This window comes from Engraulis encrasicolus, chromosome 6 (assembly GCF_034702125.1).
Source record: "Engraulis encrasicolus isolate BLACKSEA-1 chromosome 6, IST_EnEncr_1.0, whole genome shotgun sequence".
Taxonomy (NCBI): Eukaryota; Metazoa; Chordata; class Actinopteri; order Clupeiformes; family Engraulidae; genus Engraulis; species Engraulis encrasicolus.
Window position 1 is genome coordinate 14,459,919 of NC_085862.1, and position 19,735 is coordinate 14,479,653.

Below are 19,735 nucleotides of genomic sequence, written 5' to 3' on the forward strand. Positions count from 1 at the left end.
GAACATGGGGAGATACTATACAGTAAGAGGGGAAGATGAGGGACTGAAAACTGGAAGAGTGTGAGAGAACAAGAAAGAGAGAAAAGGGAACAGAAAAAGATTGACAGAGAAAGAGAGAGAAAAAAGAACAAACGTATCAGTGGACAGAGATCGATAGAAAGAAAGAAAGAGAGAGAGAGAGAGAGAGAGAGAGAGAGAGAGAGAGAGAGAGAGAGAGAGAGAGAGAGAGAGAGAGAGAGAGAGAGAAACAAAGGATGACGGCGTGATCAGTGTGCAGAGAGATATGGAGAAAGACATAGAGGTCACGGAGAGAGAGAGAGAGAGAGAGAGAGAGAGAGAGAGAGAGAGAGAGAGAGAGAGAAACTGTGAGCCGTACTGTGAGGAGAGTAGCGGTCGTCGTAGCGACAGGCTGTAGCTGCGTTTCCACTTCTTGTGGCCCTGGCGGTTCTTGACTCCGTCCTCCTGGTCCATCATCTGCTCCAGCAGCGTCTGGTCGTCCGCGTTGAGGGGCGCCACCGAGATGTCCCGCACCGCACGGAACTCACCACAGTTATTCAGGTGCTCGTTCTCCAGGCGGAAGAAGTTCCACACGAAACGCCTGGCACAGGAGGCAGAGACAACAAAGTGGATGTTATTATTATTAATAATTATAATAATAACAAATATAATAATAATAGTAATAATAATAATAATAGTAGTAGTAATAGTAATAATAATAATAATAATAACAATAATAACAATAATAACAGTAATAACAATAACAACAACAACAACAACAACAATAACAATAATAATAATAATAATAATAATAATAATAATAATAATAATAATAATAATAATAATAATAATAATAATAATAATAGTCAGGGCTTTTAATTAACACCAGCCAACCGGCCAAATGCTGGTGAAATGTGAGTTTGGCTGGTAGAAAAGACCAACCTACTAGCCACTTTAACCCATTAAGGAGTGTGTAATAATAATTTGAAGAACATTCATATTAATATTATTGCTCTTATTAAAGGCAGCCATGGCCTAGTGGTCAAGGAGGTGGGCTTTAGAGCTGAGGGTTGCAGTTTCATATCCCACCCTTCCAATCCCTACCTCACCCAATGGCTGTGTGTTCTTAAATAAGGCACTTAACATCGTACTGCTCCAGGGACTGGAGTAAGTAAGGGTTAACGTTCGGCGAGAAGGTCGCTACCGTGGAATAGCAGCACGACAGAGAGAATCTTTAGACCCCGACGCGGAGCGGAGGGGTCTTGTTCTCTCTGAAGTGCTGCTATTCCACAAAGCGACCGACTCGCCGAAAGTTAACCCGCTTATTATATGGATATACTTAAATGATTCACACATGGCGGGGACATTTCTTTAGGCCTATTTAATGTTAAGATTGTTGCTGCGCAAAACAAAACAGTGCCGTTGTGGAACACCGCTAGGCAACAGCTAGCCAGGACAACAGGTCTTGTCTATCACAGCAGCTGATTAGAGTCTTGTTGAAAAGTCGCTTTAGCAGTGAAAAGTCTTGTTGCCATTGACAGCGGTCTGTTATAGACCAACCCGTCCGTTATCGAAAAATAACAGACGTGCGAACGTTGGGGGAGCCCCGTTGAAATGAGTGGAGCATTCGACCGATGACGTTACACCATATAATAAATTACAATTAAATTACAATTAAAGAACGTTTTTTGGAGCTTATTAGGCAGTGCATCGTAGTATGTCCCCCACCTGAAGACACCCAGGGAGTCAGTACAGTGGCCACAATGTCCCCCAGTTTCCGAATGTGTGTGTGTGTGTGTGTGTGTGTGTGTGTGTGTGTGTGTGTGTGTGTGTGTGTGTGTGTGTGTGTGTGTGTGTGTGTGTGTGTGTGTGTGTGTGTGTGTGTGTGTGTGTGCGTGCGTGCGTGCGTGTGTGTGTGTGTGTGTGTGTGTGTGTGTGTGCATCTCCCCCCACCTGAAGACCTCCAGGGGGGCCAGTACGGTGGCCACCACATCCCCAATGGAGTGGTAGTGCACCGTGGAGGTGAGGGACAGCTGCAGGGTCCAGGCGAAGCGCAGGATGACGTCCTCTATAATGGCACAGTAGTAGTAGGCCTAGTGGAGAGGAGAGGAGAGGAGTGGAGACAAACACATAAACATGAGGAGTAAAGAGTAATAAGGACGTCCTCTATGATGGCCTGCAGAGTCCTCTATGATGCAGTAGGCCCGCAGAGTGGAGAGGAGAGGAGAGGAGAGGAGAGGAGAGGAGAGGAGAGGAGAGGAGAGGAGAGGAGAGGGGACGACCTCTATAATGGCACAGTAGTAATAAGCCTGCGGAGCGGAGAGGAGACAAACAGGTTATAATGGCACAGTAGTTATAGGCCTGTAGAGAGGAGAGGAGAGGAGAGGGGACGACCTCTATAATGGCACAGTAGTAATAAGCCTGCGGAGCGGAGAGGAGAGGAGTGGAGACAAACACATTAACATGAGGAGTAAAGAGTAAGGACATCCTCTATGATGGCCTGCAGAGTCCTCTATGATGCCACAGTAGGAGTAGGCCTGCGGAGCGGAGAGGAGAGGAGAGGGGACGACCTGTATGGGTGAATCCCCTTACACCCCTTGGCCCTAAGCCGATCCCCTTTGCCTCCATTTTGCGCGTCCACGTGTAGGCGTAGTGACATCCCGATTCACGTTCAGACAGATGGGTAGGGGTGCGCGAACCCCTCCGCACGGAGATTTTCCGACACCACACTCCGTCGACGGAGGGCTTCGACAGGTTTCCCTGAATGCATTGCGAATTCATTTGAAAATTGGCGGCAAGCCACGGCACCCACAACAGCACACAAGTTTAACTATTTTCGCCGCAATTGACAATTTTGAAGTGGTAATAATTTTTCCATCGTACTAAGTTTAACATTGTCCTCATGTGTGATGGCCCTTTTCTCCGTGAAACGCACATGAAAAAAATCGCTATTAACGTCAACCTAATGCATGGAAGTAGTGACAGCTGTGAGTGTCATTCCTTGATTGTCGAAGGGATATCCCAATTCGTAGCGGTTGCGTTTCAAGTCCTGCACCTTACAGCTTCGTTGGAAAGCATGAGGGGCATGGGGAAGGCGTAGGGATAGGGGTAGAGTTTAGTAATGGGAAAGGCCCTATAATGGCACAGTAGTAATAGGCCTATGGAGCGGAGAGGAGAGGAGAGGAGAGGGGACGACCTCTATAATGGCACAGTAGTAATAGGCCTGCACAGTGGAGAGGAGAGGAGAGGAGAGGAGAGGAGAGGAGAGGAGAGGAGAGGAGAGGAGAGGGGACGACCTCTATAATGGCACAGTAGTAATAGGCCTGCACAGTGGAGAGGAGAGGAGAGGAGAGGAGAGGAGAGGAGAGGAGAGGAGAGGAGAGGAGAGGGGACGACCTCTATAATGGCACAGTAGTAGTAGGCTTGCAGAGCGGAGAGGAGAGGAGAGGAGAGGAGAGGAGAGGAGAGGAGAGGAGAGGAGAGGGGACGACCTCTATAATGGCACAGTAGTAGTAGGCTTGCAGAGCGGAGAGGAGAGGAGAGGAGACAAACACATTAAGACTATGAGGATGACATCCTCTATGATGGCACAGTAGTAGTAGGCCTGTGGAGCGGAGAGGGGACAGACCAATGATACAGTATAGGCCAATGGGACAGACACATTATAATGGCACAGTAGTAATAGGCCTGCAGAGCGGAGAGGGGACAGACACATCAACACTAAGGGGACATTCAGACCAACGGAGAACGGTGCCGGTGCCCGTTCCCGCTCCTAATCGCGAACCGGCCGTTGTGTTCATGCCGCAGATCTTAGCATTCGCAAACCGGAAAGTTGATTCGCAATGCGAACCGCAAAATACTTATTTGTTCTCTACGAACCATGACTGGTTCATCCGGGTAACACAATCAAGTGCAGAAAAAGTTCAGAGCTCGGTATGAACACGGGCAGTTCACAGGTAAGCACTTTAGTGCTGAACGTACTGTAATTGGCTCCGTTCTGGTCAGCCTGAAAACAGTATTTGAGGAGTGGCGAGGGGACAAACAGGTTAACCCTTTGAGGAGTAGTAAGGATGTTCCTCCAGTTCTTCTAGAATTTCACCAACATTCTACAGCTCCAATGGAACGATGTGTTAAAAACATAACCGGCCTCTTCAGGTTAATAAGTAAATACTTTGAGAAAATCAATCAGAATGAACAGGTTTCATGGCCGAATATCTTCGGCAGGGCTCCAACTGACACACAACACACAGGGGTGAGTAGAACAAGAGTTTATAATGTGAAATCAAGGGCCCAATGTTTTCTCCTTTAAGTAAATTGTTTTAAAGACCCTCAAGCTAGTTTATTGAAGTTTATTGAAAACCTGGTATGGGTCTCCCTTTCACTCTCTCTCTCTCTCTCTCTCTCTCTCTCTCTCTCTCTCTCTCTCTCTCTCTCTCGCTCTCCCTCTCTCACACACTCTCTCTCTCTCTCTCTCTCTCTCTTTCTCTCTCTCTCTTTCTCTTTCTCTCTTCCACCTCTCTTTCTCTCTCTCACACTCTCTCTCCCACCTCTCCCTCTCCCCCCTCCCTCTCTCCGTACCTTCGATGGGTAGACGATCTCCTCTCTGAGGAAGGTGTTCTCCCCTGCGAGGCGGTCGAACAGGCCCCAGTCCATCTTCAGGTCCCAGATGAGCGTGTAGCAGGAGCTGACTGTGGAGAAGATGATCAGCAGGTAGAAGAAGACGTCCGCATCATCATGGCCCAGCTCTGAGCGAAGAGAAGAAAATGATACAATTACATTATTACATTTATAATTAATTATATTACAAGTTTCTGTTTGGAGCAGAACGAAGAACATTATACAATTACATTGTATAGCATGGCATTTGGCTGACATTTTATTCAAAGCAACTTGCAGTTATGTCTAACGGTAGGGACACATAGACGCGAATTTGGTCAAGCGAAGCGAACTTCGCCATTCATTCCTACGAGAGAGGCGAAGGCAAGCGAAAGCAAGCGAACAGGGGCGAGGCGAAGCGAAATTATTAAAGAAAGTTTAATGTTATGCAAATGAGGAGCGAATTCGCCTGCCGCAGCCCAATCAAATCAACAACATAACTGTTCCATTCCATTTGATTAGCTGCGACGACCTGATGATGGTTGAATTTCGCCTCTCTTCACTTCGTTCGCTTCGCCTCCTATGTGTCCCTACTGTGAGCGAACCTGATGACGCATAAAGGCGAAACGCGTTGTTCTCTCTCAGAATAAACAAGCATAAAGTCAAGGAAGTGTGCGGTAAACTTCTTTCTTTTGAAGCAACTTGCAGTTACTTTAAGTGCAGGGTATTGGTTAGAGTCCATGTCTTGCTCAAGGGCACCTCAGCCATGGAGTGAGGTAGGGAGTGGAACGGTGGGATTCGAACCTGCAACCCTCTGATCTAAAGTCCATCTCTTTAACCACTAGGCTGCCCCCATAATTACGACCAAAACAAATACAAGTTTCCCAAAACTAAACCAAAAGGATACAAAAACATGTCTGTAGGCAAGTGCCTATATTTGATCTCTTCCGATTACTTGCACACCCATCACAAATGCCCCTGCCATGCCTCTCTACAAGGGTGTACAACTAAGTGGCAATCAGGCTTTCACACTGATAGTGACATCATGACATTTGACCAATCTGCAGTAGCCTGGAGCCTGTCAAACTTTTTTTTCACTCAAGAGCTGATATTTGTGTGCCCTATAAAGCAGTGGTTCTTAACCTTTTTTCCTTAACGCACCCCCTTACCTATGGACAAGACAAGCTGCGCACCCCCAACCCAAACTTTTAGTCATATCTATGCACTAAAAACGAACTTAAGTGATTAATTACAATGATTCTTGCTTGAGACATTAATAAATACCAATGACTTTGCATGGGGACCGGAACATGTTTTAATTTGGTTTTGATTTGGCCTAATTATAATGTTCGCAGGCATTTTGCAACCTCAACACAAACAGAATTCTGCGCACCCCCTGAAATCTCTGGCACACCCCCAGGGGGTGCCCGCACCCCAGGTTAAGAACCACTGCTATAAAAGGTTAACAAGGCCATTTTAACAGAATATCATGACAACACACTGTGAATGTGACAGCAATGTAAGAATGAAAGTGATGGCAAATCATGACAAAAGGTTAAAAAAAAAAGATCAATGATGTTTTTCGTCTTTCCCCCAGCAGAGGGCGCCATGTTACCAAAAGCTTTCCCCCATGCTGGCGCTGTGAGCATCAGCGTCACGTCACGGTCTTGTGAGCACACACAATCGTCTGGCTCATTACATTTCATGACAGACACTAATAGGCCATAAGCTGGCTTATCAGGGTGCCTTCCCTGCTCATTGGCTATGAATAATGATGAAGATTTTCAGGGAAGAATGTAGATGGTACTGTGTATTTTCATATGTCTGTACAGGACAAAAAAAATGACTGTCGGGAGACAATTAAGATGTCCAGGCAGGATAACAAAGATATTATTCAATGATTAAACAATTAATAATAAATAAAGGAGAGGTTGATAATATAGCAGCACAATAATGCAAAATATGTTCCAAGCCGGCCCTGCCGTTGCCAACCGGTGGGGCACTCGTCTGCCATGCGGCCGACCCGGGTTCGAGTCCTGGCCCGGGTCGTTTGCCGACCCCTCCCCACCTCTCTCCTCATTCGCTTCCTGTCCACCTCTCAAATTGTCCTGTCAATAAAGTCGTAAAAAGACCACAAAAAAATGTTGCAAGGTAATCCAGCTACCAAGCAGCAGCCAGTCAGTGCAGTGACTCAGCACCACAAGTCTGTCTCCACAGCTCCTCCATATCCATCTGACGGGAAGTGGAGTGATGCAAAACCAGCCCAAATACACCCAGAGGAAAACAACACAAATGGATAGACAAACATGGCAAAACCCAGCCCAAGCTCTCTACTGGGAGCTCCACTTGGGCAGTCATGGGTAAGCAGTTAGGGCGTCAGACTTGTAGCCCAAAGGTTGCTGGTTCAACTCCCGACCCGCCAGGTTGGTGGGGGGGAGCAATCAACCAGTGCTCTCCCCATCCTCCTCCATGACTGAGGTACCGTGAGCATGGTACCGTCCCGCCGCACTGCTCCAATGGGGTGCCATTGAGGGCTGACCCCTTGCACGGGTGAGACATAAATGCAATTTTGTTGTGTGCAGTGTTCACTTGTGCTGTGGAGTGCTGTGTCACAATGACAATGGGAGTTGGAGTTTCCCAATGGGCTTTCACTTTCACACTTGGTCTGTCCCAACACACCTTACATTACATTACACTTAGTTGACGCTTGTGTCCAAAGCGACTTACAGTTATTTAGGTTCAGGGTATTGGTTACAGGCCCCGGAGCAATGTGGGGTTAGGTGCCTCGCTCAAGGGCACTTCAGTCATGGATGAAGTTAAGGGTGGGATTTGAACCCTGGCTGCAACCCTCTGATCTAAAGGTCAGCACTCTAACCACTGAGCCATGGCTGCCCCACACGTACACACAGCATCTAGGACAATTCAAGGCCAAAGACTGATGGCTCCATTCCACACCAGAACCATTTAATACAGCCACTCTGGCTCCTGTAAGTCATTAACAAACAGGCCAATAAACAGGCCACAGTATATCCCAAAGGCTAGGCTGAGAGCAATAATGTAAATCTGACAAAAAAATGTCTCCTATATCTGTAGTGAAATGAAGTGAGCGCCTGACACAATTATGTAAACGAATGCAGAGTGGCAGGTGAGTCACTGGTGCTGTCCAAATTGATATGCAAGCAGCATGAGTCATCCATCCATGCAGTTCAAAAGGTAATTTACACCAGTGATTCTCAAACTGTGGGCCAGGGCCCGGTATTCCATGTACATTCCAAATAACATTTTTGTGTGTGTTGCTATTGATTTATTTGAGTTTTATTGTTTATTGGGTCATAGGTGGGCCCTGAACATATGTTAAAATTTCAGGTGGGCTCCAAGTTGGAAAAGGTTGAGAACCCCTGATTTACACTGTGCAAGATGTGATTTGTCGAAAAAAAAAAAAACAGTTACATTAAGCCATTAAGACATGCCATTATTAAGACATTTGCTGTTACCAGAATGGCAATGACCAAGTCATATTGCATTACAAAAGGCCCTGTATCAGATGTAGTACTATGGTAGTTAACTATTCAACTATGGTAGCTAACTATTCAACTATTCCAGAGTGACTATTACAGCGTGCAACAGGAGGTACGGCTTGCAGAATGGGCTACTATATGTGAATAAAATCATGCCAAAAAAAGTGCACATCTAAGGACAACACCCCACGACCTCCCCCCCTTCCCCATCCCTCCCTACAAATGGTTTGGAGTTTCAAATGGTAATGTATATCGGCACGTTAGCGTGCTCATATCATGTCCCCTGAGCTGCAGTACTGAATAGGCTGTCTAGTCTCTTGTGCTCACATGAGCCACTATGGAAAGTGACAGTGGCTGACATTGCTGTAGGAATCAAATGCTACAGTCAATACATCCTGATCAACCACACTGATGTCCCGACCAGACAAGGTCATGACACACATCACTACACTACAGCTGCCTGTCTACTGTGGACGGTAAGTAACGCTAATACAGCACACACGCACGCACACACGCAATCAGACGCACACACACACGCAAACACACTACTGGTTTCACAAATGTGTGTGTGTGTGTGTGTGTGTGTGTGTGTGTGTGTGTGTGTGTGTGTGTGTGTGTGTGTGTGTGTGTGTGTGTGTGTGTGTGTGTGTGAGAGAGAGAGAGAGAGAGAGAGAGAGAGAGAGAGAGAGAGAGAGAGAGAGAGAGAGAGAGAGAGAGAGAGCGACAGAGAGAGGCAGAGAGACAGAGGCAAAAAGAGTGAGTGGGAGCTACTCACGGTAATCACCTCAAAGCGACATTCTAATCACAATAGCTGGTAAATAATTTAACACTTGATGACTACTGGATTAATTAATCAAATAATTTGCAACAGCTGGCTTGCCTTCAATCAGCATCGCGTATCTCCGCAATAACAACCTCCGTCATAATTCATAAACCGTAATCAGTTCAGCTGGGTCATCACTGTAATCATCATGCATTTGAGCAGGACTATTCAGGGAACTGCACTGGCCTACCGGGCCCAGACCCAAGGGCCCAAAAAGCAAGGGGCCCCTGAAACCAAAGTGTCTATATTTCCATTCACATACTGTATTAAAATCACACTTTTAACAAATGAATTTCCTAATTGTGTCAGGTAGCAACCCCCCTAAAACATAGACTCTTATCTAGACTGAAACCCTGAATTGCTTTGTAAACTACCAACACCTGTTGAGGGGGTGGGGGGCTTTCTTCTTGCCTGGCCCAGGGGCCCATGGAGCCCGTTTTTCAAAGATTTCACCACAGAGTATCCAATCACTAGTTCTCAAAGTGGACATGAAACATTACATTTGTAGCGTTTTATATAAGTTAAGTATAGTTTTAATTTAGTGTAGTTAATAATTGAATATATCGGGCGCAAATGGGCGTTACTCGTTCAGGACACATCACTATGAGTGTTATGTGGGTGGCTAGCTTCAAAACTGCAGACACATGTGCTGCTGCTGTGCGACTGAGCACCATAAGGCACACACGCACAGCACGATACACAGGATGCTGATGTTATGCTGAAGCCACACACACGCACAGCACAACACACAAGATGCTGATGTTATGCTGAAGTGGCTGGCCCATCTGGAAGCCTTCGGCATGTGTTTTGGGAGAAATAAATTACTTCTGGCCTTTCAGCAGCAATACTTCAGTTCATATAGTGTATGTAATGCGGGATGGAGCTTTTTCTGTTAGCTGAAGAGCATGTAGCGTGAAGCAGAGAGGAATGGATGGGCCAAACATTTACGTAAGATCTACAATAGTAATAGCACACACATGTATAGCGCACACGCACACACACACACACACACACACACACACACACACACACACACACACACACACACACACACACACACACACACACACACACACACACACACACCACTCACACAAATATTGAAGAGCCATTATTCCACGAGAGGCCTCTTGCCTGTCAGATCATGTCATTCGTGGGTGAGCTATGGAGGACTGGTACACGAGGCTGTGAGTGTGCGTATGTGCGTGTGTATGTGTGTGTGTGTGTGTGTGTGTGTGTGTGTGTGTGTGTGTGTGTGTGTGTGTGTGTGTGTGTGTGTGTGTGTGGGTGAGTTAATGTGAGATGGGGGGAGAGAAAGAGAAAGAGACGGAGAGAGACAGAGAGAGAGAGAGAGAGAGAGAGAGAGAAAGAAAGAGAGAGAGAGAGAAAGAGAGAGAGAGATAGCGCTGATAGCAGCTGGCCGATGTCCTCATCTCACCTCTCCCCTCTGCTCTGTTCCCCAGGTGCTGCCACTTCACTCACCTGCTGCAGGTAACATATTAAGCTCCTCCCCCCACATGCTGCAGGTAACATATTAAGCTCCTCCCCCCACATGCTGCAGGTAACATATTAAACTCCACCCCCACCTGTTGCAGGTAACATATTAAGCTCCTCCCCCACCTGCTGCAGGTAACATATTAAGCTCCTCCCCCAACCTGCTGCAGGTAACATATTAAGCTCCTCCCCCACCTGCTGCAGGTAACATATTAAGCTCCTCCCCCACCTGCTGCAGGTAACATATTAAGCTCCTCCCCCACCTGCTGCAGGTAAAATATTAAGCTCCTCCCCCCACATGCTGCAGGTAACATATTAAACTCCACCCCCACCTGTTGCAGGTAACATATTAAGCTCCACCCCCCACGCGGCTCTCCTTTTGATCAGCCATCTACTGCAGCTGCTTTCAAATGCCATAAACCCATAATCATCATACAGATATCACATGTATGGGATATCAGATGTACTGTATGTGATATCTGTTGAATGATCTCTTCTACATGGACGAATGGACAAACTGAAAATATTTTGATTTTAGAAATCCTGCTTAGATTGTAATTCTACACTGTAATTCTAAGCCTTAACACATGTACAACAAATGTTTTCACCCACTGCATGCAAAACTATAAAACAAAAACATTTGTTCACTGTGCAGTTTAATGTCCTGAAGCGTCGACCTGTGAGTAGCATACTGAATTCACGATGCAGAATGTGTGTGGGGTCCTGTAGAATCTTCAGTGCCTCCCTGAGCACTGACTTTTCGTAGAGGGACTGCATGTTTCCCTGATCTTGGTGACCAACAATCTTCAGTGCAGCTTTTACCAGACGCCATAACTTGGCTTTTAACTTAACAGTCCGATTCCTGTACCATGTTTGCACGCCTATCGATATCACATTTTCAAAGATTTAATTTGGAAAAATAAAAACAGAAGCCCATTATTAACACCACACAGCCTTAGTCATCTAAAAAAGTACATCCTCTGTTGGAGCTTAGAACAGAGGCTCTCTTCTGTATGTGGACTCGCCATGTGAGTGAACTGTCTGTCCATGAAGACATCAAGGTATTTATGTGAAGAGACCTGACACATGGGAGTGTTATGGATGAGTATTTGTTTTGGAAACTACTCTTGGGTCAAAGACCATTTCTTGGGCTCTGGGTCAAATATCGTTTCTTTACATTGACAACAAGATGATGGGCACCACACCAGTCTACAAACTGTTTTATATGACTTTGTTTCAGGACCAGACTTAAACATAACATTCAAAAATAGACCAAATAGACCAAAAACACGAGCAAACACAAGCGAAAAACAACAGTATTGAACACTGGAGTCTGTCGACCCTGTATGCCAGATTTAACCTGGTCCTGACCATCCCATAATACTACCATTTCATTTCGTATTCATGGTCTGGAGGTTGTTTGATCTGACACAATTGCAGGAAGCGGGAAGGAAATATTAGGGAAAATCAGGATAAGTTGTTGTACAAACGTGTCTGACGTCTATCTTTGGCAATGTAGGACCGTTTAACAAGACATGTCTGACAGAACATTCTGCCGTAGGATAAAATTACAGTGTGGGACCGTTTTTCAGAACACCAGCAAAATCCTTGTTCCTCCAAGGCTCTTGGCGGAAGTATGTAGGATTAGGGATGCAAATTATCGATTAATTCATTAATCATTAGTTGATAGCCTTATCGATCGACTTACGATTAATTGATAAACTGCGTTTTCCCCCCCGAAATCTCAATGTTTATCGAAAAAAAAAAAACCTACTAAATTCTAAAACAGTGCTATACAAATACAATTATTATTATTATTATTATTATTATTAAAAATTTTAATTAAAAATTTAGATAAAATAGCATATTTAAATGAATTCTATTTCAATTCTTTAATCCAAAGGTGATTTAAATATTCCCACTATTCACACCCCTCTTCTCACACACTCTTCACATGCCCATTTCACCTGGGTCTCTTGTCAGTTGAATTGTCGATTAATTGCGATCAATGTTTTTTAATCGATTAATGCATTGATCGATTAAGGTCGATTAATCGTTTGCATCCCTATGTAGGATGGTGCGCAAGCCTAAGCCAGACTGCCAGTCCAGCCCTGTATTCAGTCCATGGCAGCAGCCACAGCAGCAGCAGCTGGAGGAGTATGTCCACATCCAGGGCCGGATTAATGCACAGGCTAGATAGGGCAGCAGCCAAGGGCCCCCCACCTGCCAGGGGGCCCCTGATTGGTGAAAAGCGAAAAGTCATGGAATTATGACAAGATGCTATATTGAACAACTCGACTGTCATGTTAATTGCTAGCATGTAATTATGACTGCCTATGTACATTTGTCACATACTTCACTTGCCGGGGGGCCCCACAGTAACCTGTAGCCTAGGGGCCCCAGGTCATCTTAATCCGGCCCTGTCCACATCACTCTCACTACTGTATGTGAGTGGAGCTCATCATATCTGAGTGAATCCTACAGCTCATTTCCTGTCCATGTAGCTGTAGCCTGTGAGTCTGCTCTGGTGTGTGATGGAGCCGTTATAGAATAAAAATAACATTCCCATCATCCCCCACCAGCCAGCCAGCCAGCCAGCCGGCGAGCCCAGAGACTCTCATCACTATTCCAAACATGGCACCGGGAGAAGTGTGTTCGCCGCAGGCTAGCAATTACTGATCCCTCCTGCAGAATGACCATTTTCCTCTCCCCCTTCTCTCCTCTCTCTATCTCTATTTCACTCCTCTCCTCCCCTTCTCTCTCCTCTCTCTCTACTTCGCTCTTCTCTCTCTCTCTCTCTCTCTCTGTCTTTCACTCTCCTTCTCTTCCTCTTCCCTCCTGGCAATCTTTTTCTCTCTCTCTCTTAACCCTGCCTTCAGTAATATTCACTCTCCACCTTTTCACTCATTTTGCCCTTACCTCGTTATTATTATGCTCTCTCTCTCTCTCTCTCTCTCTCTCTCTCTCTCTCTCTCTCTCTCTCTCTCTCTCTCTCTCTCTCTCTCTCTCTCTTCCCTTTTCATCTCACCTGTCTTTCACATGATGTCTCTTTTTGCTTTCATGTTCTTCATTAGTATTTCAGTCCTGCTGCTTCAGTACAGTTTCTCACGCTGGGTTTTAACATGACTGAAATCTCCTTAGCTAACAAGAATCCAGTATGGAAATCTCCTCAGCTGACCAAGGATACAGTATGTCTCCTATCTAGTAACCAACCCACCAGTGGCGGAACAAATGCACACATGGGCACAGGGCGAAACACTGATAGGGCCCCCCCCCATACAGCCTGCCAAGGTCACATTGGGGCCTCGACCACCAATACGGTAGGGCCCTGGGCCCAGGGACAAATGCCCTGCTTGCCCCCCCTAGAGCTCCGCCTCTGCAACCGACCTATTGTATTAAATCAGCACTTACCAGAAACAACTCAATTTCACCTTGACATTTCAACAGCCAACCTTACTCTTACTCAATAACTTCAATACACCGCATATTGATGGGAGAGTGTGTGTGTTTGTCTGTGTGTGTGTGTGTGTGTGTGTTTGCCTGTGTGTGTGTGTGTGTGTGCGTGCGTGAGTGTGTGTGTGTGTGTGTGTGTGCGTGCGTGCGTGCGTGCGTGCGTGCGTGCGTGCGAGTGTGTGTGTGTGTGTGTGTGTGTGTGTGTGAGTGCGTGCGTGCGTGCGCGCGTGCGTGCGCGCGTGCGTGCGTGCGTGCGTGCACACACACGTGCCCGTGCTTCAGGTCTGTCTGGCCAGTCTCGGTGAACAGAGCCTGAGTTACAGACCCTGAGGGGATGTTTCCCAAGGCCTGACATTTACGGCCAGCCGAGCTACACTGACTACAGTAACTGAACAAAATACAGCACATTCAGACCAACAGTGACCTCAGTCGAAGTCTCTGAAGAATCTTTGCTTGCCAACACATTTTTCCATTGTCTTTATCTGCTCATGCCACAGCATGACATAGGAATGTTTTGGCTTTAGCTTACTGTACTAATGCTGGATATTGGTAAATGTGACACAGTCACAGAATAGTATTTTAGTGTATATCTGGTTAGATACGGTAGTGTATGTAGACATGCTCCATATTTATGGACATAAACTTTTGTTGAATATGTCTTTCAGTGTCTGGATGTGCTTTTGGTTTTATGTTCAATGGTTTGTAAATCGTCTTTGAGTGTCTAGAAAAGTTGTTGTGTATGCAGTTATTACTCGGTTGTAAGTTACACACACACATTCAACCTTATGTGCTACAATAAAGCACGGACACAAGAGTTGCCATTTAACGAGCCGTGGCTCCTTTAGTGAACTTGTGAAGACTCAATACAGACTAATGCGCATGTGCATATTACTATTAAAACACATCACTGTCAATGCGCAATGAAATAAAGTAGACCCATATATTCCCATACATAACAATCCTCCATTCAAGCATTGATATCCCCATTTAACTTAACTGCTTTACCTGAGTATTAAAAACTAGAACTAACTAAACCCTAACTATTTATCTACTCTCAATCTGTCTCAGTCCTGGAATCTCTCGGGAGGTCTCCTAATCCTTTCTGGGTAACGTCTCACTGGTGAAGTGTTCGCAGTAGGACTTTGCGGAACAGGGTTCACAGCAGGACGTTGCGGAACAGGTGACGCTGGTGCAGAGCCACCTGCATCATCTTCAGGGCCGCCGGTGTCTTGGGCTTCGGCACTGAACTCGAAGTCACCATGTAATGGCGTATCGTTGGCATCTACGCTTGTCGATCCAGATGCATCCAACAGCTGATCCACGTGTCTACGCCACACTAGGTCCTGCCCGACTTTCACTTGGTATGTCAACGGTCCTGTTTGTGAAACGATGGTGCCAGTCTGCCACTTTTGTCCTTTATTGCGGTAGTCTTTGGCTATCACCTGTTGTCCCACTTGGAATGTACGCAATGAGCGTGTCTGGGATCGGAGAGCAGATTCAGACTGTTTCTTCTGTACATGTTGCTGTAGACTGGGTTTCAGTAAGTCTAAGCGTGATCGCAGGGGACGCCCTAGGAAGAGCATAGCAGGGGTCTGTCCTGTTACAGCATGAGTGCTGTTGCGATAGGCCAGCAGAAAGTTTGCTATCTTCTGCCGCAGCGATGCTGTGTCTTTATCCATGGCCTTTATTGAATGTTTGAAAGTTTGAATGAAACGTTCAGCTTGGCCGTTAGAAGCTGGATGGTACGGCACAATGGTGGTGTGTTGTATGCCGTTCTTTCTAACAAAGCGCTGAAACTCTTCGGCGGTGAAAGGTGTTCCGTTGTCACTCACGATCTGATGCGGAAGGCCTGTGCGTGCGAACAGGGCCCGTAAGAGTTCAACTGTCTTTGCAGAGGTTGCGGTCTTTGTGCAGAAACCCTCAGGCCACTTTGAGTGTGCATCAACAACGACTAGGTACATGTGGTCAAGGAAAGGTCCTGCGTAGTCAATGTGCACACGTTGCCATGGTTTTGTAGGCCATTCCCACACATGCAGTGGGGCTGTTGGTGGAGACTTTTGGGTCTGTTGACACCCATAGCATGTCTTGGCTAGTTCTTCAAGCTTTTCATCGATTCCAGGCCACCATACAAAGCTCCTTGCAAGGCCTTTCATTTTCACCACGCCTAAGTGTCCCTCATGTATCACAGAGAGAACCCTCTGGCGCAGCTTCGGTGGTATGACTACCCTCGCCCCCCACAAAATGCATCCTTGTTGCACTGTGAGCTGTTCTCGTCGACTTGAATAGCCCGGTAAGGATGAGTCACCGTGGCGTGGCCAGCCTTTGGGCGTCAACTCGTAGACTTTGGACAAGACAGGGTCGCGGCCTGTCTCTCCTGCGATCTCCTCACTTGTGACTGGTAGAGGATCCACTGGTGCCATCTGGAACATATCCACAGCTTCCTTGGTCTTTACTGGCGGTGCGACTTGTAGTGGCAAACGGGACAGCCCGTCAGCGTTCCCATGATGTTGTGTGCCCTTGTACTCAATGCTGTAGGTGTGAGCACTCAGGAACAAAGCCCACCGTTGCAGTCGTGCAGCGGCCATGGCTGGTACTCCCTTAGCTGGATTAAAGATGGAAACAAGGGGTTTATGATCCGTGAGGAGGGTAAAGTGCTTACCATTATCATTGGTTGAACTTTTTCACTCCCCAGACCAGACTAAGAGCTTCTCTGTCAATTTGTGCATAGTTACGCTCTGCTGTATTCAAAGATCGGGAGGCAAATGCTATTGGTCGCTGTGTTCCATCATTGAATCGGTGTGATAGCACGGCTCCGATTCCGTAAGGCGAAGCGTCACATGCTAGCTTGAGAGGCACTTGGGGGTCATAGTGAGTTCAGACATTGTCTGATGTCACTAACTCCTTTGCTTGCTTGAAGGCCTTTTCACAGTCCTGAGACCAGTGCCACTTATTGCCAAGTTGGAGTAAGCAACTCAAGGGGTGTAGCACTGAGGACAGGTTGGGCAAGAATTTTCTGTAATAATTTACAAGGCCCAAGAAAGATCTCAGTTGAGAAACATTCTGTGGAGGTGGGGCCTTCAATACAGCGTCAATTTTGTCTTTGCACTATTGGCGTTGCCCATTTAGACCAGTCCACTTTCGATAAGATGCCCTCATTTTCCAGCCTTTGGAGTTCATTTTCCACTTTGGGGCGGAGAGCGTATGGAACCTGGCGCGCCTTGTGGAATTTGGGAACAGCGTCATCTTCCAGCACAATCTGGGCTTTCAGGTGTTTAAGTGTGCCTATGCCATCTTGAAAAACTTCTCCTGCATTGGTAAGTATTTTATTCAATTTTTCAGTTGTAGAGCCGGTGCTCTGCTTTTTGGTCACTGTTGCTTGCATTTCTTTAATTGACTGCCAATCCAATTGTATTTCACGGAGCCATTCACGGCCAAACAGGGGCGCACCTCCTCTCTCAACAACATACAGGGACAGCACATGGCGTTGATCGCTGTAGTGTACCTTCACCTTGACCACGCCCATTGGGGCTATGCGCTCCCCTGTGTAAGTTTTGAGCATTACATCAGTAGACTGTAATTTTAGATGTGAGAAGTGTGCCTGGTAATCCTTTTTGGAGATGACTGACAATGCAGATCCAGTATCTAACTCCATGGTCAGTGTTTTCCCCTCCACTTTAGGTGAAACCCATATAATTCCCCTGTTGGGTCTTTTCAATGAGCATACATCAAAGCAGGCTAGGTCTTGTGCACTATCTGTGTCAGAAGAGCAAGTTTCAATGTCATGCATTTCTCTTTGTTTATCTTTTCGTTTGTGGAATTTTTTCTCTTTCACTTTTTCTCTCATTTTGGTTTTGCACATTTTCTGTATGTGACCTGTTTTCTGGCATTTGTTGCATTCTTTATCTTTAAACCAACATTCAGCTGGAGTGTGTGACTTCTTGCCACAGCGATAACATGCATCACTTTTCTGTTGTCTTTTGTCAATCTTGTGCACATTGCACTCGTGTACATGGCATTCTTGCGCCATCTGCTGTTGCAGCTCGGTAGCGCCTTTGGCAGCAGCTTCCATTGACGTCGCGAGCTCAATGGCACGTTTCAGCGTCAGGTCTTTTTCTGTTAACAGCCTTTTCTGTATATTTTCGTTGATCAGCCCGCACACAAATCTGTCTCGCAGTGAATCTAATAGATTTCTTCCAAATGAACAATGCTCAGACAGTCTCCTCAACTCTGCCACGAATTCAGCAATAGACTCTGTCTTCAACTGGTTTCGTTTATGAAATTTAAAACGCTCAGCGATGACGAGAGGCTTCGGATTCAGATGAGTCTCTAACGCAGTAACAATGGCTGTGTACGACTTATCAGCAGGTTTATCTGGAGTCATTTAGTTGGGTCATTTATAGAAGTTCCGTGACCGTGGAGAGGAAAGGTTCGTTTCTCACTGGATTTGTCATCTATAAAGGTTAAATAACAAAATGAGCCGGGGTGCCCCTCACAAAAATGTGGGGAAATTTTTGTAGAGCCCTATATCCAAAATGGCGGCTGCCAGCCAAGCGGGAAATTTACTTTTTAATGGTTTTGCCCACAGTGCTGCATAATACATGGTTTTTGAGACTGTTTGGGTCAATTCACAAATTATGTAGATTTATTGATTTGACCTATTTTTGACCTTCAAATTCAAGATGGCTGCCACTTTTGGCTCTTTAAATGTCAATTTTTCAAAATCGTCAGAGAGCCTTAATATTAGGCTCAAATGAAAGGTCTGCTGATACTGAGTTCAGTTATGGACAGTAAAATTACAAGTAGGCTATGCAGAAGTCATCTGAAAGGTAAAAAATATCAAGGGTTGTGGTTGATGAGAATTAAACTGCTGATTAGTCGGGTCATAATGTGAGGTTCCGTGACCATCCTCTGGCAAGGATGTTTTGATGATTGATTTGACCTCTATGGACCCTTTAGAAAAGATTTAGCCCCCATGTCCCTCCCAGAAATCCTGGCATTTTTTACTAGAGACGCAAATTCAAAATGGTGTCCAGCGCCATCTCTAAAAAAATAACTTTTGATCTGAATGACATAGAATCATGTATGAAGACACTTTTTCATACAAGTCAACCATGATGATGCCAAATCTGACATCATTTTGATATACAACTTTGGTTTGACCGTGAAATTCAAGATGGCTGCCATCTAGAACAGTCGTTTTCAACCTTTTTAGGCCGTGACCCCCCAAAACAGTCATATTTGGACTGGGGACCCCTACTCCATTGGTGATGGTCTTTTAAATTGAAAGTCCTTACATTGACATCCCACCCCCCAAAAAGGGGATCTCAACCCACAGGTTGAGAACCACTGATCTAGTACATAGAACATTTCATAGGACATTTTCCAAGCATTCTTGCATAAAGAAGCTTGTTGAGGGACTCAAAGCAAGAGCTGCTGAAATGGACAGAAGTGCTCTCAAAAGTAGTGATAAGCCTGATTCAAGACAGTCAACCTTAGCTCCCTGAGCTGCAAGAACACCATGTTGTTGAGGAACGTGTGGCCTTATTCACCTTATTCAACCTCAATGGCATATACAGGAAGATGCAAGGGAGCAAGGTCATCCAGAAGATCTCCGTCCAACCTATTGCGATTAAAGAACCCCATGTTGCTCTAATTGACATGGGCATGATCTGGAGGATGGCAACTCCATTGGACACAGGACGGCACGTCATACAAGTGGTTGGGCTGTGTCAAAAAGGTGTCATCCATCATCCTTGCCCGCCATTCTCATTCTCACCGTGTAATCAATGTCAATGATCCCTGCATCTCTGGTCCAGCATCTCTCTTCCTAATGCTCCCGCCCAGCATGCCACAG

The 19,735-nt window shown here is 45.9% G+C and overlaps 1 protein-coding gene across 1 annotated transcript in view; it reads right to left on the reverse strand.

Annotated features, from left to right (window-relative positions):
• xpr1a (xenotropic and polytropic retrovirus receptor 1a) overlaps positions 1 to 19,735 on the reverse strand; it is a 185,819-nt gene that overhangs the window by 534 nt on the left and 165,550 nt on the right. The window contains exons 12-14 of the mRNA XM_063200742.1: positions 4,576 to 4,742; positions 1,951 to 2,090; positions 377 to 598 (exon numbers count right to left, since the gene is read on the reverse strand). Of these exons, the coding sequence (XP_063056812.1) occupies positions 377 to 598; positions 1,951 to 2,090; positions 4,576 to 4,742 (529 nt within the window). The remainder of the gene's footprint in view (positions 1 to 376; positions 599 to 1,950; positions 2,091 to 4,575; positions 4,743 to 19,735) is intronic.